Below are 19,442 nucleotides of genomic sequence, written 5' to 3'. Positions count from 1 at the left end.
GAACTTATATTTTTTTTACATAACCACCTTAACAATAGCATCCCTATTCTATAGGGTGAAAAGAGCAAACCAAGTACAGAGGACAATTTTACTAGGCATTAAAGATTCAAGTGGTTAAATATGTGAAAATACACATGAACACGAATCGAACATATTAATGTGTAAAACAGGAATTTACACAACACTGATATTGCTGTCAAACACATCTATGAAGCGACCTATGAAAAGGTTTAACCTGCAACACAGTTGTAGCCCCCTCATCTCTCAGAGGGGTCCTTATTGGCCTGAAAAACGTTGAAGACCCCTGCTATAGAGTGTATGTTCAGTAGCCTAATTGACCCCTGCTATAGAGTGTATGTTCTGTAGCATATTGTGGACTCTGGAGTCTCCAGCTCTTTACTCAGCTAACTAAACAAAATACATTTCAGGTCAGTATACCAATTCCATCTAATCAGAAGAGAGAACTGTTAGAGGATTAATGTGAAATTGGAAGAGGAATTAAGAGAAACTATATCAAATTGAAGCTGATAGAATCGAATGTAGCCTATAGGCTATTCCTACTCTCATCTTGATTGGATGACATTCCACGTCTATTTTCTGTTCTTTAAAAAGCTAGAATAATGGGCTAGATAGTGTGCTCATCATACTGCCTGAGAGTGTAGAAAAAGTATTTTAGTTTTAGATAGATAATTTGAGCTATATTGTAGTGTAGGTATAGTCTATGGATGACAGAGTGGAAGTAGAACTACAACAAGAAATAGCCAGGGGCCTCTGCGTGCGGTGAACCACGCACGCAGATAGAGACGGTGAGGAATTCACTGCAGCAGCAAAGTGTGTTCAGATAGGCTATGAGATTCCGTGGCACACGCCCTCGACGTCACTTGAGCAAACCCTAAAGTTTGTTGTTTTTTTCCTTCCCCGCCGTCGCTCCTTCACAGTTCACACTCACTCACTCACTGCTGTTTGTTCCCTTGAGAAAGTGCATGGCTCCGACAGAAGAATGCAACAACACTGAATAAGACTCGGCCGGAATGAATCACAACGAAAGCAGGTAAGATTCACCTGGTATAATGTAAGGTGGCATTTATTTGTTTCAAGAGAGTATAGCGCTATTATTAACAGCACAACTCATATTCTAACAAGTGCGATTGTAATTTGAGTTGGGTTTTTCTTTTTGCGCGTGTGTAGGCTAAATATTGTGGATACATAAAGAAAGTAGCCTAAGTTTATTTTGTTTAGACTTAATATTGTTGTGTCACATGTGTTAGGCGGGCCTATCATAATGTAGGCCAGTAGCCTACCTAGTAGACCTACGTACAGTATCTAATCGGGATATTCTCTACTCTGAACTGGTGAAACAAGCCACAGATAATAGCCTGATATACCAGTAACAAAGATTTTTCATCATGACAAAGCGAAAAGTAGTCTAATTTAGTGATCTCAAACTGTTTCATGTCAAGGACGCCCTTATAGTTAGAAAGCATTTGAAAATATTTTATGCCAGAGAAGATTTGTGTTATTTGATTTAGTATGGAATTATTCTGCTGTCTATAGCGGTTGTGGGAAGAGTAAAACCTATATGATCTGAATAGTAGTCTAATTATTTATACATTTTGTGAGAAATATATATATAGGCCTATTGAATTTGGCTGGGGACCCCCTGTAACCAACTCAAGGACCCCTGCAGGTTCCCCAGACCCCATTTCAACAACTGGGCTTTAACTAAATAACTTTGTATCCCATACATTAAAAATGTACTCTGGTTAGTAGTAATAAGTATATCATGAATGATTTATAGACTCTGATCTACTGGTCACAGAATAAGACTATAATCAATTGATTGTAGTCTTACGACATCTATCAGTCTTTAAGTCATTCGTGCATCACTGCATCTGCCTTTCCCCCTTCTGATTAAATCACTCTTCTTTTTGCACTTGTTTCATTTGAGTCAAACTTGCATCACTATCTCGCTGACCTCATGTACTAACGAGAAGCTTTTGTGTTTTAACTTTTAACCTCTAAGCAGCTGCTTCCAGTAAAGGATTTCCTTGACATGTGATGAACTGCCCTTTTAAGCCGAGTCATTTAATCTTCCCCCAGTCCAGAAGTTATTTGGCCTTGGAAAATTGGCATCTTAAGATGCAGTTTATTAAAATAAATGTTTTGATCTTGGATTTTCATCACACACATCTCATTATGGTGTAATAATGGATAGAAATCCTCACGTGGGACTGCAGCTGTCGCATTTAGTAGGCTACTATGTTATCTATTAATTATGAATAAAATAATGCCATTGACAGAAAAAAGATTTTAACAAAATTGCAATGCTATTCCAAACCAACATGATAGATAGATAGATAGATAGAGATAGATAGATAGATAGATAGATAGATAGATAGATAGATGGATTGATGGATTGATGGATTGATGGATTGATTTTTCTTTATTCATATGGGCCCATATGGGCTTACAGGACACTTTTTCATTTCATTTGACATAAACAGTTCGCCAACATAACAATTCACACAAACAATGATCAAACAAATAACCAACTTTAACAATCAAGCTACTATAGAGCATCGCAGCGGAAGTGGATTCCTGGGGTCACTACGTCATTCCCCATTCATTTTCGCCATAGACTTTTACAAAAATATTTATAACAATTATGTTAAGCCTCGAACCAAGCCATCCAGGATGGAGGTGAATCATGACCATATAACCTTTGATCCTATGTGAAAACATATTTTAATATTACATTATTTGATATACTACATTTAATAACTACCCTTTGTTTAGCGATTTTCAAAATGTTCTTTTCATAGAAAAAAAGGTTATATGGTCATGATTCACCTCCATCCTGGATGGCTTGGTTCGAGGCTTAACATAATTGTTATAAATATTTTTGTAAAAGTCTATGGCGAAAATGAATGGGGAATGACGTAGTGACCCCAGGAATCAACTTCCGCTGCGATGCTCTATGGGGCTGTTAAGTCTGACATCATTTTGTAGGCAGAGGAGAACTTTTGGCCCCAAAAAAAGCGAATCTTTTTACTATTTTTACTATTTACAATTTTTTCTTTTGTTTCTTTGTTGTTGAAAGGAAAGTGGTAGAATTATACTTTAGTCGTTATTTTTGTCTCGGATCTGTTGAAATAGCGAGGGACAGATATTGACAATAAATCTGCTTGGAGGTCTGACTACAAAATGATGTCACGGCTTAAAAGCCCCATTTGAATCTATCTATCTATCTATCTATCTATCTATCTATCTATCTATAGAGTAGAATAAAACATAAAATGGAATTCATTTTCAACATTCAGATCACATACATTGCATCTCCTATTCTCTTCTGGCACAGCTGAGAACCGACCCACCTCAATATCAAGAGGTACTGTAGGATACCAGCTCTCAGCTGAGCACACAATGACCACTGGCTTCTGGTTTTGTGGCCCCCAGATCTCCTCAATATAATACAGTAAAAGTCTAAATGCTGAGTGCTGACTAATCTTAGCACTGGTCCGTAACCATAACTTCAAACAAATAATTTCTGTTTTGTCCTCACCACAGACTTCTCATCAAGATGGCCAAGAGGAACGAGTGTCACTTTGATGAGCTCATGGGCTTCTTCTACAACAACAGCGTGGGGCCGCGTAAAGACGAGTGGGTCTCCGCTCAGCTCACCCTGGTCCAAGTGGTGGGCTCTCTGGCCTGCTGCTTCATCCTGTTGTCCAACGCCATGGTCATAGCTGCTGTCGTCACCAACAAGAGGTTTCACTACCCGTTCTACTATCTCCTCGCCAACCTCGCCGCCTCAGACTTTCTCGCCGGGATTGCGTACGTGTACCTCATGTTCAACACCGGAGGCGTGTCGCGGGAGCTGACGGTGAACGGATACTTCTTCCGCCAGGGCCTTCTGGACACCAGCCTCTCGGCCTCGTTGGCCAACCTGCTGGTAATCGCCCTTGAGCGCTACATCTCTGTCATGAACTGGAAGGTCCACAGCAACCTGACCAAGAGGCGGGTGACCCTGCTGATCGTTGCGGTGTGGGCCATCTCCATCTTCATGGGCACGGTGCCCAGCCTGGGCTGGAACTGCATCTGCAACCTGGACGACTGCTCCATGCTGGCTCCCATCTTCAGCAGGAGCTACCTGATCTTCTGGTCCTTGTCCAACCTGATGCTGTTCCTGGTGATGGTGTGCATCTACATGAGGATCTACACCTACGTGAAGAGGAAGACGTCCATACTGACGCCACACACCAGTGGCTCCATGAACCGCAAAAGGACCCCCATCAAGCTCATTAAAACAGTCATGGTGGTTCTTGGTAGGTGTCCTTTATACACTGTTTTAGCTATTTGATGTTATGCACAGACATTCTCTTTTTTTTTAAGATTCGTTTTTGGGCTTTCATGCCTTTATTGATAGGACACTAGACTGACAGGAAATGGGGTGAGAGACAGGGAGTGACATGCAGCAAAGGTCGTCCGGATCGAGAATCGAACCGGCGCCGCCACCAGGCATCCATGCCTATGTGGCAATGCCTAAGTGGTATGCGTCCGGACCAGTAGGTCAGCGGGCGCCCCATGCACAGACATTATCATTGGTATAATAGCAGTGTCCCCCGGTTTTTCCTGTCTCTCTGCTATATATCTCTCTGCTATATACTTTTTTTTGATTCGAACCCACAACATGCTGTCAGGCTGGCATTGCAGCCTAGGGTGCCCGTATTAAATGGCACAAAACCAAAATGACAATAAGGAGCAGTAGTTTGCGGTGGTTGCTGTTTTCATCATACATAAGAGGGTGAGGAGCGCCATGTGCAAGCCGATCACATATAAGTCCCAACAGCTTACTGAGTTCTTGTGGTTTACTCATAGGGAGGATAATATGCAAAGCACAGTGCCGTATTCAAGCCATTCTTATATCTCAAGTATGATTTACGGAGAGGAGAGACTGAAGAGACATTCTCTGTAAGCTTAGGATTGCAGACTACAAGGGTGTAGAGAACTCAGAGGCACATGTTGCATTGTGCTATCGTGCCATTACAATTTACTGTAATGTTTTTTAATTATTCATGGCTTCACACTAGGAATGGGACAATATGAAAATTACATGTCATGATTATTGTGGCAAAACATTTTTTTTGATTAACGATCTTATCAATGATAATCAACTTATGCTTAAAACTTAAAATGACACTTTTGTTAACCACTTGAACTACCATCAGCTCATAGCTCATATACAAGCTCACAACGCTTGTGAGCTTGTAGCTATTTTTGGTGAATCGATTTGTATAGTGAAATAAGAGTGTACCAAATGTGCTCTATACTTTACAGGCCAGTTTGATCAAATATAGAGAGTTTAAGTGGTGCTGAATTTGCAACTCAACAAAAGTTAATTCTCAGTGTATGACGGAGGACAATTTGGCGATACATTTAAATCTCTGCGATACGATTATATTTTACTGATAGTCACACGTTCAGAGAATAGATGTGACACCTTATGCAGTACAAATGTATACAATATAAGTATACCATGGGCTCTGTCATTTTGGGTAGGTATGTAAAATACAAAGATGTTTATATGGGACACAGCTACAGTATGTGAAACCCTCAGGTTTCACATAGCTCTACAAGTCAGAGGAATTTGATCACCATGCCTTCCCCCACTCGACCACTCTTTTACGATCCTCCAGTCCAGATAGCAAAGATCACAAGAAGAGCGCCGTGAGACCCCGTGAGATGTGTATTGCTTTTGCGTAGTGTAGTCCCTCTGTCACATAGGGTGGACTGTTCTTGTTCATTGTCTCAGTGCTTGCCGGGCTGGATAGATATGGAGCGTAGGAGCTGTCTGTCTCTGTGCGTCTCTCAGCCTGCTGTGTAATTATCTCTTCCTGCAAGGACACACTGCCCTGGCCGGCGAGGCATACCGGCCGCACCGCATGGAGCCTGCACAGGCTGCGGCCTCCACTAGAGAACCCCCACCCCACCCCCCAAGGAGAACCTATACTTGCGGGCTGCAATTGCTTTCAGATGCCCCATTGTCCCTTGAAATGTTAAGCTGTTATTGCGCCAGTGTCGTCCTCCTCAAATGTCTTGCAGAGATTGTTGTGGCGCTATTGTCGTGACAAAGGTTCATCCAATGGGTGTATAGTGTTTCATAGTTTTTTCCTGGTGCCAGCTGGAGTTGTCCTTCATTGATCCATGGACGCTGTGACTAAACTACCCACAAAAAGTTCAGAAACATAACTTCAGTCCATTATATCTCGCCTTTAATAATACCAATTGGTACTGTGTTTTATACCGTTGATTAGTCACCTTTACAATGAAGTACAGCTTGTTCGTGGAGCTTTGTGGAATGAGCAGCACAGCTAAATGTGTGGGTAGCACCCCCAAAAGATAAGCCAAAATGGCCTGCAATACTGTTCTGCTGGCATTCACTCTCGTTTTGGGCTTCCCTGACACATGTAAAAATGGCCAATATATGTTGTTTTTTCATTTACTTATTATTGTGGGAGAGTGCAATCATTCAATGCACCAAGCAACAAAGGTGTATTACTGTCACTGATGGTTCAGACAGCACAATAAATATACATATGTAACGGAGGTGATCCGAATTTCCCCACCCGGGTTCGTACCCAGGTCTCCCACACGAAAGTCCAATATCTTAACTACTAGACCAAAGAGACATACATCTCTTTGGTCTCGGGGAGATACTAGACTTTTGAGGCTTCAAGGCTGGGGCTGCAACTCTCTCCGTCACACTCACCCCCCTTTGACCTCCTCCTACGGGGAAGCCCGAATCCGAGTAACGGCACCAATGTAACGGAGGTGATCCGAACCTCCCCACCCGGCTTCGAACCCGGGTTTCCCGCGTGAAAGTCCAATATCTTAACCATCACTCTGGTGGAGATACTAGACTTTTGAGCTATGGCTTCAAGGCTGGGGCTGCGACTCTCTCCGTCACACATATAACAATAAAAAAAGAAAGAAGAACATAAGTCATCAACTATCATCACAAATTAACATCACTTCCAGTAAAATGTAAATGCAACACCCGGTGAATGGCAACATCAAACTTGTTGGTGAGGAAGTTAATGGAGAAAAAAAAGGAGTGTATTGCAGGCCATTTTGGCAAATTCTTTTGGGGGCGCTACCCACACATTCAGCTGTGCTGCTCATTCCACGAATGCCCGATGCTTACGAGCTGTACCTTGTTGTAAAGGTGACTAATCAACGATAGAAATGATACAAAACACAATACCAATTGGTATTATTAAAGGGGAGATATAATGGACCAAAGTTCCCAAACCTTATTTGCTTTGTTACTGAATCAGAGTAATTAATGCCACTGAGTAAATAGAAAATACAGTCAACGTATACACTGTATATGGATGCCACCACATTGTTGTCAAGCAGAATGAACGGATAACCTGAAAACTAATTTGAGTTGTAATAAGGAAGAATTTGGGAACACGATTGTTCTTGATATCCTTAAATTAAAATAGGAAAGTGATTAAGTCAGGTTTAAGCTGACATCTGTTCATAGAGAGACCATAACTGGACAGACCAGTTCAGACACCTTTGAATCTTGGCCATCACATATTGTGTAAAGGAATGATATAGATATTTTGGGCACGGAAAGCGGAAGACATATTTGGGCAGTGGCAGGTGATATTGTTACTGTGTATGTCCTTTATTATACTATAACTAGTCCTTACCCGTTCAAAGATATGAGCTCCGAAATGATGTGCAGTGTGTGGGTTATGGGATGTGCACTGTGCACACGGTATATGAGGGATGGAAAGTAACTTTAACTGGTACTTGCATGATAATATGTAGGAGCATCAATGTAAGAAATACCCGTTTCGTTTAATGGCTATGTGTGTGTGTGTGTGTGTGTGTGTGTGTGTGTGTGTGTGTGTGTGTGTGCAGCGGTTTGGACCGTGAGACCATCCGCAGAGTAGTCTGTGTTTCTTTTTGAGAGGGTCGGTCCGCCTGAAAAACGCGTTTTGGAACGAAACGGTTACGTTTTGCGCGTTTGTGACGCCCTCTACGGGTGGAATTGGAAATGCTTCTGGGGATTCGTTGAGTAAGCCACCCGCAACCTGTGGCAGAAATTCAGTGTTGACTCGACGTTTTGTTTGTGATTTATGGCTATTGTTTGCAAAACGGGCCCCTCCCGCTAACTTTGGAAGCCCGTTACGAACGAACGGTATGGACTATCAAAATATCCCTTGACTATGTTCATTGCATGGGTTCAGAGATCATGTGTACCCATTTTCGTGACATTTGAAGAAAATATGTAGGAAAAGGAGCAAAAAGTGTGTTTTGGAGAAAATTCAAAATGGCGGAAAATCTATCCTGACGCAAATGGGCGGGGCCTATATGGGGAGATGCGTATTGACCCAAGGAATCCAGGGAAAAAATAATTTTAATTTTCCGACCTACGGTTCAAGAGTTACAGGCCGAAACGTAAAGTGGACTGTTATAGCGCCACCATGAGGCCAACTGACAAAGTTATTTTTTATTTAATCCTTGATATCATTATAAATCTCCTCTCAGAGTTTTGTAACTGTAGCCCCTATGGTTTGCGAGAAAAAAAATATTGAATGTGAGTTTTTGCGATTCCCATTATAAGTCAATGGGAAAAATTAATTCACTAATAAATTAATATCAATTAAACGATTTGTGAAAGTGACAAACGGGCTTCACAGTTATGTCAGGTGTGTTCATATGCTATTGGTGATGCGATTTCAGATCAATTGCTCCAGCCACTGAGGAGAAACGCTGTTTCAGACACTCACTCAGACACTCACTCAGACATTTGGTGAATTATATGTTAGAAAAGGAGCAAAAAGTGTGTTTTGGAGAAAATTCAAAATGGCGGAAAATCTATCCTGACGCAAATGGGCGGGGCCTATATGGGGAGATGCGTATTGACCCAAGGAATCCAGGGAAAAAAGAATTTTAATTTTCCGACCTACGGTTCAAGAGTTACAGGCCGAAACGTAAAGTGGACTGTTATAGCGCCACCATGAGGCCAACTGACAAAGTTATTTTTTATTTAATCCTTGATATCATTATAAATCTCCTCTCAGAGTTTTGTAACTGTAGCCCCTATGGTTTGCGAGAAAAAAAATATTGAATGTGAGTTTTTGCGATTCCCATTATAAGTCAATGGGAAAAATTAATTCACTAATAAATTAATATCAATTAAACGATTTGTGAAAGTGACAAACGGGCTTCACAGTTATGTCAGGTGTGTTCATATGCTATTGGTGATGCGATTTCAGATCAATTGCTCCAGCCACTGAGGAGAAACGCTGTTTCAGACACTCACTCAGACACTCACTCAGACATTTGGTGAATTATATGTTAGATAACAGATATCCTGGAAGTAAAACTGTTTAGTTTAAGCAGATATTTTAAACGGATGATTAAAATGACTGTAATGTCTAACAAAAGACTTTAAATAGTTTGTATGATGACCCTCATGGGTCAGTGACATTGTTTGGTTCCCCTTATTTGGCGATAAAGCTGAAGAACATGTACAGTAAATGCATGAAAGACACATGCGTCTTGCCACACTAGTTTGTAGGTCTCCAAAAATTCAGTTCTTGTAGATGAAATGCAAGCACTGTGTTTTACAGAAAGCCTTTTGTGCAGCCACCTAACTAAAAGCACACATGTGCTAGAAACATGCTCCCAAAAACCCAGATGTCTTTTCCTTTTTTTCTTTCCAAGATTACAGGGAAGGAAAGTGCGCTTTAAAAAGGGGGAGTATGTCATAAACTGCCAGTGGAACCCCATTTGATGGGGTTTCACAAAATCTGCAGCAAGTTTCTGCTTTCAGTTTTCACGATAGTGAAAAACAACAAACAGTCTAGCATGTGCGTGTTTGTGTGTGTGTGTGTGTGTGTGTGTGTGTGTGTGTGTGTGTGTGTGTGTGTGTGTGTGTGTGTGTGTGTGTGTGTGTGTGTGTGTGTGTGTGTGTGTGTGTGTGTGTGTGTGTGTGTGTGTGTGTGTGTGGGGGTGCACGCCTGCAATTTGCAGTGCACATGTTTCAAGCTATTTCTCTGCATCGGGTTCTGGTGCTTGTTCTTAGAACAGCACTACACTTAGTTTAAAAGGACAATAGAGGAGCATGCAGATCATTTTAATTGTCTTTTATTAACAACTTTCAACCTGGCGGCCCTATATTGGGCATGTCATCATAGGCGTAAATTATGAAGAAATCTCAAATTGTGAACACATCGTGACTCATTGTGGGCTAGTAGATCGGCTAGAATATGAAGTGGTTAACGATACAAATGAAAATGACATTTGATTTGTACTTTCTATTTATAAAGACAATCACGATGATCAATATGCCCTAATATTCTCTTTTTATGAATGTTGCTCTTTGGTCTTGAGTTGTTGTGAGAGTAGAGTAATGGGGAGGCAGTCAGAGGTCACTTTGCATGGGAAAAACACTGTTTTGTGGATGTACCGAAGCTGTTGCACAGAGCAAGTAATGGCATGTTGGTCCAACTCCAAGCATCTAAATCTCCCTTTAGAATCCCTGTTGTTTCTGGCCTAACCATACCTTGAGCTGGTATATATTACACAATTTATATATTACACTCTTAACCAGAGCCACTTTGAAAGTGCGAGACCAGAGTAAGTGGCATGAACCCTATAGTCAACAATGACAGGCTACATTGTCAGATAAATAGAGTGCAAAGAAAACAGTTTAGTGCTACAAAGTAACTAGGAAACAAGATAAATCAGACCTAGCATCTGTCTAAACACCATGGTTTATCAAACAGAGTGAGACACGGAGCAGAAACTTTAACAGTCTTGTCATTCCAACAACAAAAAAACAAAACAACCCAACAATAGTCACCTTGTGTTCTTAATCTAACCTGTAGCCACTTGTCCTAGAAATAGAGCAGTGTCATCATAAATTCCAATGAGGTCGAAGTCATAACAGATTTATATGCCTAATAGAAACCTCATTAGATTCTAAGATGCAGTCTTCTTGTGTTGTCAAATGTCTCTATGTCAAAGTGTCCATATGACATAGATTGCTATGCTTAAACTAATAAATAACATTGAGTCTATTTTGGAGCTTCGTTAGTTTAAAGTTATATCATGTAACTTTTTTTATAAAACAAATCTTAAAATGGTCCTAGCTGTTAAATCGCTAAAGTTTTAGAACCCCCACTCCGTTATTTTCAGCTTCTAAAGCCTTCTCTTTATATGTTTTCTATGATCCCTGCCCGGGACCGGTTTTCGCGGAAAAATTGCGTCATCACACTACCGGCCAATCACAGCGAGGGTTATACACTGCCGGCCAATCACAGCGCAGAACATACACTGCCGGGCTCTCTGGTGGGTTTAGGAAACACGCCTTCAGGAAGTACACTGCAGTGTTTACACTGGAGGAGTCTAGCATGTAACTCCCCAACCGCTGCTCGTAGAAGGACACGGGAGACCTCATTGAAAGCGTCTCGGCGAGGCGAGGCGGACGCGGTGGTCTGACGGCCCGGTCCGCGAGCGAAAAACGGACGAAAAAAGCAAACGCGACCGCGGTTTGCTATACTGCTACAGACCACCAGTTGAGCAACTTACACAGTATAGCTTTAAGCATAACCATCAAATATTTGCTGATGTAGTCATCATTGCGTCATTCCACTGGCACCGTTCCCCTGCATGGCCTAGAGGAACGAGAAACATGTTTGGAATCGCAAAAGTCACTGGTATAAAGAATCCTTGCAATGGCTGGGAAAATCAGGACAAGGAAAGTAAAGGAGTAACCATAACTTTTCTTTCCTCAGCTGTTGTCATGGTCCCCGTTGAGCAAGGCAGCTCCAGTGGAGCTGTTCATTGTCCACCAGTAGAAGCTTAGGGTGATGCTTTTGGGAGTCAGTTACGTGATGTAGCTAGCTACTGTAACTAAGTAAATTAGTAATTATAAGTCTTTCCTTAAAAGAGCATACATGATGTACAGGAACATCTTTCCTGTATAAATAGTGGTTGTGAAAAACAACAATGATTACAGAGAGAGGTTTTCTTTCTACGTTTTTTTTCTCCTCCCAGCATTTCTGCTTTAATTTCTTGATAGAGACAGTGAGTGAGAGACAGTTAAGGCAGAAAGGCCAGTCCACACCAATGCAACTCCTTACAACTGCAACTATTGAAACCAGTATCTCTCCTAATGGCACCGATCCGTCCAGACTGCTGCAATTTCCTGCAGATGGTTGCAAGTTGCGACGCATTGGTGTTCTGTTGACTGGACTGAAGAGAAAAGGGGGGGTCCGGGGGTGACATGCAGCAAAGAGCCTCTGGTCGGATTTAACCCTCGTCCAGCTGCGGGAAGGACTATAGCCGTATTTACTGTCTGTGGTATGCAGGCACTCTTCTTATCAGATGAGCCACACACACGCCCCAAAACCACTTTCTAACTATTTATTGTTTCTTTCCTAGGTGCCTTTGTGTTCTGCTGGACTCCTGGCCTGATCGTGCTGCTTCTAGACGGCCTAAACTGCGAGAAGTGCAACGTTTTGACCTTCAAGCGATGGCTGCTGCTCCTGGCCGTGCTCAATTCCGTCATGAACCCATGCATCTACTCCTATAAGGACAACGAGATGTGGACCACCATCAAAAACCTGCTGTGCTGCATCGGCAATGGCACCCGGCGCCAGCGGTCGTCCAAGGCCAACGCCGCCAGGCCGCTCAGCTCAGCTCAGGACACGGGCACCAGCCAGCCTCCGTCTGAAGAGGCTAAGAGTGACGATCAGGGTATGCTAAAGAGCTGAAATGTGGAATTGACAAAAGTCCAGGCCTTGTACAGAACTCAACATGAAATTCCAGTCCATACTGTGGTCGGACATCCTATCCTACTATCCTACTACTAAATGAACAAAACTCTGTCGGTTCGTCCTCATCCCTTCCTCTCCTCGGTGGGTTGACCAATTGATCTGAATTTGCACATTCATATGCAGAGAGGGAGTGAGGAAGCCAATTCTTAACATTTCCCAAATGTAAGCTGATTTATTGGCATTTTCACAACAGGCTATGGGATATGTAGCAGCGGCCGCTGTACCTGCAGGCTGGTCCCATAGCATAGTGGGTGGCAATGCGGATATGGACTAGTGCATTATGAAGACATAGATGGACATGGACGTAAGAGACAAGCCAAGAGGTACTGTTCCACCTCTTATGTGGAGTTTCAGTATATGTGAAGGCTTGGAGGGACACTATCAGAGACTTGCCCCCAGTGGCGCACTGAACTTGATGTGGAGCACCATTAAGGCTCCCTAAAGGGGCTATTTAAAAATGTTTAAACAGGATTTCTATTTTTTTAAATTAATTATGTCCATACATTTTCCTTTGTTCTGTTTTCTTTTGTGGATGTTTGTGTTCCAGTCCGCACAAATATGCCTGTAGTCTATTTGAACTTGTAGGAATGCCGTGGTCTGATGACTGAAGAAAGATTCTGATATGAAGTACATACTGCAGTGCTGCAGTTATCCTTTTTTCTTTTTTTCCTTTACCTCAGACTTCCAGGGTAAAACGACTCAACAGGCCCTGTCTTGTCTCTGATGTCAATCTTGTAGTACAATCCTCATTGAATTTTCCTTGTCTGCTACCTGTATAATATCCTAGCACTAGATAAGAAATCTACCTTGAAGGTATGTGGCTTGTTATAGTCAGGTACTATAATAATACTAGGCTGGGCGTAGTTAATGCGTTATTTAATGAATAATTCCTTGTTTTACGCGGAGGGAAATATTCTGTCAGCTACTGTATTGTGTAGGTCAAACTTGTGCGTCCTGTAAATTATTGCAAATTAGTGTCATTGGGTCACAAGGATAGACTGCATGATCTGTGGTCTGTTGCAAACATCACGCCACCAACTTGGTTTAGAGAAACGTTGCCCCTGAGGTGCATTTAAGTCTTTCCCTGTCTCCAGTTTGTAGTTTGTCAACTACTGTACAACTTAACGAATTACTAGTTAATATGCTAACTCTGAGCAGCAGCAGAGACTCTTTTGTCCAGGCAAACCTGTTCTCCCTGTGGAATGTTTTACACTTCCTCTGAGTAAACGCTCTGACAAACCAGCTGCTCACCTGCGAGCACAAACCGTAAAAGAACATTGCAACACAGGAGTGAGTCCTCCTACACGCCGTCTGCTTGGAGCCGGATGTGACTGAACTAGGGATGGGACGATATGAACATTTCATATCACGATTATTGTGACAAAAGAAATCGTGATTTACGATATTATTGCGATAATCAAAATCCATTATCCTGGGGCAGAACATTTGCCAAAAAATAGCAGATCTACAAGCTCACAACGCGCCGCAAACGGCTATTTTTTCGCAAAGACATTTGATGGAGATTGAAAAAAAGACTTTATCAAGTATGTATATTATAAGTACCTTTTACCAATTAGGGTTTAAGTGGTACCGGCTATGCAGCTCGGCAAATAAAAGGTGAATTGATCCCAGTGCATGACTGAGGACGTTATCACGATAACTTAAATCTCCACGATACGATTATCGTGAGTGTTTTTTTATCACGATAAACGGTAATATCGCTTATCGTGCCATCCCTAGACTGAACCCGAACCCACCTACCGTCTGGCTCAGCCGAAAGACGCATGATGATGAATCATTTACGGGCTCAAATGTCATAAACCTACCGTAGCTGCTGCACAGTATTTATGCTTGTTCAACCACTCTTCCTTAAAGGAACTTTCCACAACATGGGACTGTAGATATGCTGCATGAAGTGTTGTCAAATTTTCGTATGTTGTCTTAATCAAATTGAAAAGGTTCATTTACAGTATAAGCCCTGTATGGGCTTTTGTGTCCTTTGGCCTGTGAAAACTACTCAATCTCCATTGTACTGTTAAAAAGAGAGCACTGGTATGAGAACGTTAAACCATTCATATTTTTTATTTCACCAATAAACAAACGTTTGGATACATGGCTCTTTTTCTGCTTAGTTGTGGTCAAATAGCAGTAATATATCATGAGTCCCTGTGTGTAAACAGGATATGATGATGAAGGGATTGAGATAAGAGTGCACCACAGATGTAAACTGTACATTAACCACGATGCGATGTGTGGCTCTTTGCAGCCTATCGCTCGCACATTATACTCCCATAAACAGGAAGGGTACAATTGCCGAAGCAGAAGTGATCTTTGACCACATGAGTTGGTCTCCTTCAAGGTATTGGACGAAGAGAAAATACAGTAGTGTGTGTGTGTGTGTGTGTGTGTGTGTGAGTGCGTGCGTGCGTGCGTGCGTGCGTGCGTGCGTGCGTGTGTACTGTATATGTGTGTGTAATGTCCTGGTACTCATACTCCTAGACAGCAAGTCCCACCCCTTTGTGTGTCCCAACTGAAATACTGAGCTTTGGCAAGTGATCTTAACAGACTCATGATCAGTGGTGGAAAGAGTGCAATTTTTTTTTACTTAAGTGGAAAGTACTCATTATGCAGAATGTCCCATTTCACAAGTGTTCAATTGTAGCCTATAACATTTTGAAAATAGCAGATCTACAAGCTCACAATGCGTCCCATTTGAAAATTGTAATTACTGAAGAAAGTACCTCAAAATTGTACTTAAGTACAGTACTTGTAAATGTACTTAGTTACTTTACACCACTGCTCATGATAAATGAGTTGCTTGAAGTTCATGGATGACCGTTGCCCTGGACTGCATGTGCTCAAGATGTGGTACTTCAGTGTGATTACGTCTGTTAATCTCTTAATGGGATGACCTTTGGTTTCCATGGAGTCAAGCACGTTATTGTCCGAAGTGCTTTAGGAAAAGAAAACAACCGGGAAGCAAAGTTCTCTTTGCAATTAGACTACACTGCAGACGGATCAGTCACAATAAGCATTAATTACCACTTCTGAGCTGAGCAGTGTCATTGTAGTTTATACTACTAGTAAGATGCCTCAGGGCGACGTGCGATCTCGACCTAAAGGGCGAGGTCGCGCCAATTCTTGGCCATCTGGCCAGTGATGTATATCGGTCCAGTTACCCCATATATGGAGGCCACATCGGCCACATACCACACTAACAGAATCCATATATGGCGAAGACAGATGGCCAAGACAGCCCATATCTGTGTGGCTGGTTCTACAGACAGGGATCTCCATGTATGGGCATAAAAGGGTATGATGTCAGATGTCATAGCTCTCACAGCATATCTCCATATACAGTACATGGAACTAACAAAGGTCTCCCTAATTAGTATACCGTATGCATGTATGACACACCTTGTCAATGTTTTAATTCATAGCATGGGTTGCAGTCAATATCATGGTCAGGGATTTAAATTAGGCCTAATCTGTGTAACAGATCGGGGGCATTCTGTTGAATGTGTGCCGAAAAAGAGAAAGAACAAAACCATGTGCGTACCTTTGGCATGCATAAAATGACACTGAACTTTGAAGGTCTTAATGTCTAGTTCAATTGAAGGTGTGGCGTAATTCCATTTAGGAAATGCATTCGAGCCTGAAAGCCCACCAATCTACAGCTTTAACATAACCTCAGACATGAACTATAAAGTGTGGTGCACGGCATTGGTTTTTTTCATGTATGGCTGTGCTGTAATTATGTGTTCTTATAAAAAGCCAATTAAATTTCACAGATGGTCAGAAATCCAGCCATTTTGGTTGTTGTTATTGTCAGTCTGGAACAGTTAGAGGCTGAGATGTGATACAGTACCTGCAATGAATTTGCCCCCTTCACTGACAAAATTCCAAAATGTTGACAAGCAGTCAATGCTTGTCAGCTGACAGTACTCCATATAGGGTACAAGATATGTGTGCCCACTTGCCACTTCAAATGACAAAATACCACAACAAAATTTTATCCAATCATTTGACTTTTTCAAAAATGTTTCAAATTCCATGGCCTCAGATCTTTTATTTATTGCCAGCACGCTCAGATTTCTTTATACAGGCCCCGGACAACGAGAAAAGAAACCTCTTGTTTAGCATTTCTTGGCATTAAACAACTGCTTTGATATCTTCCAGTCAGGCTGTTGAACACACAGCACAGCACTGCTCTTGTTAAGGTCTTCAACACAGACAATGGCAGAATTTCAGTCTTAGTATTACTCGATGTGAGTGCTGCATTCGACACGGTTGACCACAATATATTACTAAACCAACTGGAAAATCGGGCGTGACATTCTGGCACAGTATTAAACTGTAGGAATCCTACTTAAAAGGGAAGGGACTGTATACTTTCTGCCTATACTGTAGGTAATTACATGTCTGAGCACACAAAGAATTACATGCAGGGTTCCTCAAGTGTCCATCCTGGGGCCTATTCTGTTCAACAACTACAGTATGCTCTTCCACTTGCTCAGATTATATGGCAACAGTTTATGAAAACATATAAACTGGGAGATCTGTGTGGATGCTGTGTGTTGCTGTCCATCCATTGAGCTTTGGCCTGGTTCCATTGGAGCTGTAGTCCAGGGTAACAGGGTGAAGGTCAGTCAAATCACCTTGTTAAAGAAAAGCCTTCGCACAAACAATGACTGAAGAGCCTCTTGTATTGATTAGACAATTAGGTGGACTTCAACAGCTATTTGGAGGGTGGGACACACAGGAATAAGCTTTTCACATGCGCGTGCGTGCCTGTTTGAATGCCTATAAGGGGCCCTGCCAGGCTAAGCATGTAACCAATTTATCTCTTGTCTGCCGAGCTCCGAGTGATGGTGATGTGTTTTTAAGTTGGACTAAGGGGTTACTCTAGTTGCAGACCGTTTTTGAAAGCACCCCTTACCCCTGCATTCAGCGTGCAGACACGCACGCACGCACGCACGCACGCACACACACACACACACACACACACACACACACACACACACACACACACACACACACACACACACACACACACACACACACACACACACACACACACACACAGAGAGAGAGAGAGCGAGTATCTCACTCTGTAACCCAGCCAGTCAGTACGAAACTCTTATGGTACCAAGACTACAGCATCAGTTCTAATGGCTCTATGGACAGTGACATCTTTCTGCCTGGGTCTCCTTATGGTAAGTCTACAAAACTGTATTATATTATTATTCAAATTTGTCAACAGTGCCTCAAATACAGTATATCTGAGCTAACTCAATGGGGGGGCAGGTGGACAATGTTTTAGATGCAGAGGTCTTCAACAGGGTGTCCGGTACCCCTAGGGAGTCCTCAGAGTTACTACAGGGGGTCCGCCAAATATTTGTTTTTTACATCACTTGAACCCTAGCATCCCTATTCTTAGTGGAACAAGCGCGAGGCGTTGTGAGCTTGTAGATCGGCTATTTTTTGGCACAGAGGTTTGGTGTAGAGGGAAAAGAAGAGCAGACTAACTAGTAGGTATTGACAGTTCAAGTGGTTAAATATATGAAAATACACATTAATCCAACCTACACAGATGATAGTGTTGTCAAGTCTAAACTGTATAAGAAATAATGTACATTTCAATCTGCAACACAATTTTATACGATTTGTAGTGGGGGTCCTACTTCATCCCTCTCAGAGCTAAGGGGTCCTTGGCCTGAAAACGTTGAAGACCCCTGGCCTAGGGTTTGCCCACAATTGCACAATTTGCACTGCACCTGGTTAGGAGCCAGGGCATGTACATATGGATATATGGATACCGGTATGTTAATATGCGATTGTTGCACATAGAAAGGAATGCGAACAAAGATATGTTATACAAAATCACATTTCCCCTATTTTCCAAGGGATGCCCTGCTTGCCTTTGTTGTCTTGTCAGAAACACGTGTGGCTGCAGACACAGCTTGCGTCATTTCTGCCCGTGTTGCTTTATCCCCAGTTAACCCACCACTGTCTGGTCTGAAAAACAAGATTCTGTGATGTTTGTATGGATGAGTATAAAGTGTGCTACACAGTAAAACACAATACATTTATCAATTTATAACTAACTTCAAGAGTGTACAAATGTAATCTAATTGGACATCCACTCTGGTTTTTACTGTGTACCAAATCATATGACTCAGCATCTTGGATTTTTATTTTGTTAGTGGTGTCGTTTTTATTTTGAACTCTCATGCTAAAGAGAACGATGGAATGGAGTTTTCAATGATTATCTATTTATATTATTTACATACTTGCAGCCTGTATCCAAATACTTTCCCAAATGGATTTAAATCTAAAGTTTCTTATTTCTAGTTAGGCAAAGATTTGTTGTAGAGTTGTACTTTTTTGAGTAAAATAAGTAATGTCTCAGATATTGTGGAATAATTTGCTATATTACATATTTCTTTATTACAACTTTATTACAACTATTGAGAAAATGGACACAAATGTGAGTAGCTTACATAACCCATATACATAAGTGATCATTCGTAATGGTTCTCAACATGTTCCTAGGGACCCATAGGCTTCACCTAG

General features: G+C 41.8%; 1 protein-coding gene across 1 annotated transcript; it reads left to right on the top strand.

Annotated features, from left to right (window-relative positions):
* Positions 1-927: 927 nt before the first annotated feature.
* On the top strand, positions 928-12,803 carry lpar3 (lysophosphatidic acid receptor 3; the record flags this gene model as incomplete). The annotated part of the gene is made up of 3 exons (XM_080725548.1): positions 928-1,051; positions 3,568-4,325; positions 12,472-12,803. The coding sequence occupies exons 1-3, from the start codon at positions 1,032-1,034 to the stop codon at positions 12,801-12,803; spliced, it is 1,110 nt and encodes a 369-aa protein (XP_080581674.1). The 5' UTR covers positions 928-1,031.
* Positions 12,804-19,442: the final 6,639 nt, after the last annotated feature.

This window comes from Nannobrachium achirus (assembly GCF_963921795.1).
Source record: "Nannobrachium achirus genome assembly, chromosome: 1".
In the NCBI taxonomy this organism is placed as follows: Eukaryota; Metazoa; Chordata; class Actinopteri; order Myctophiformes; family Myctophidae; genus Nannobrachium; species Nannobrachium achirus.
This window is presented reverse-complemented; position numbering and strand designations above follow the sequence as displayed.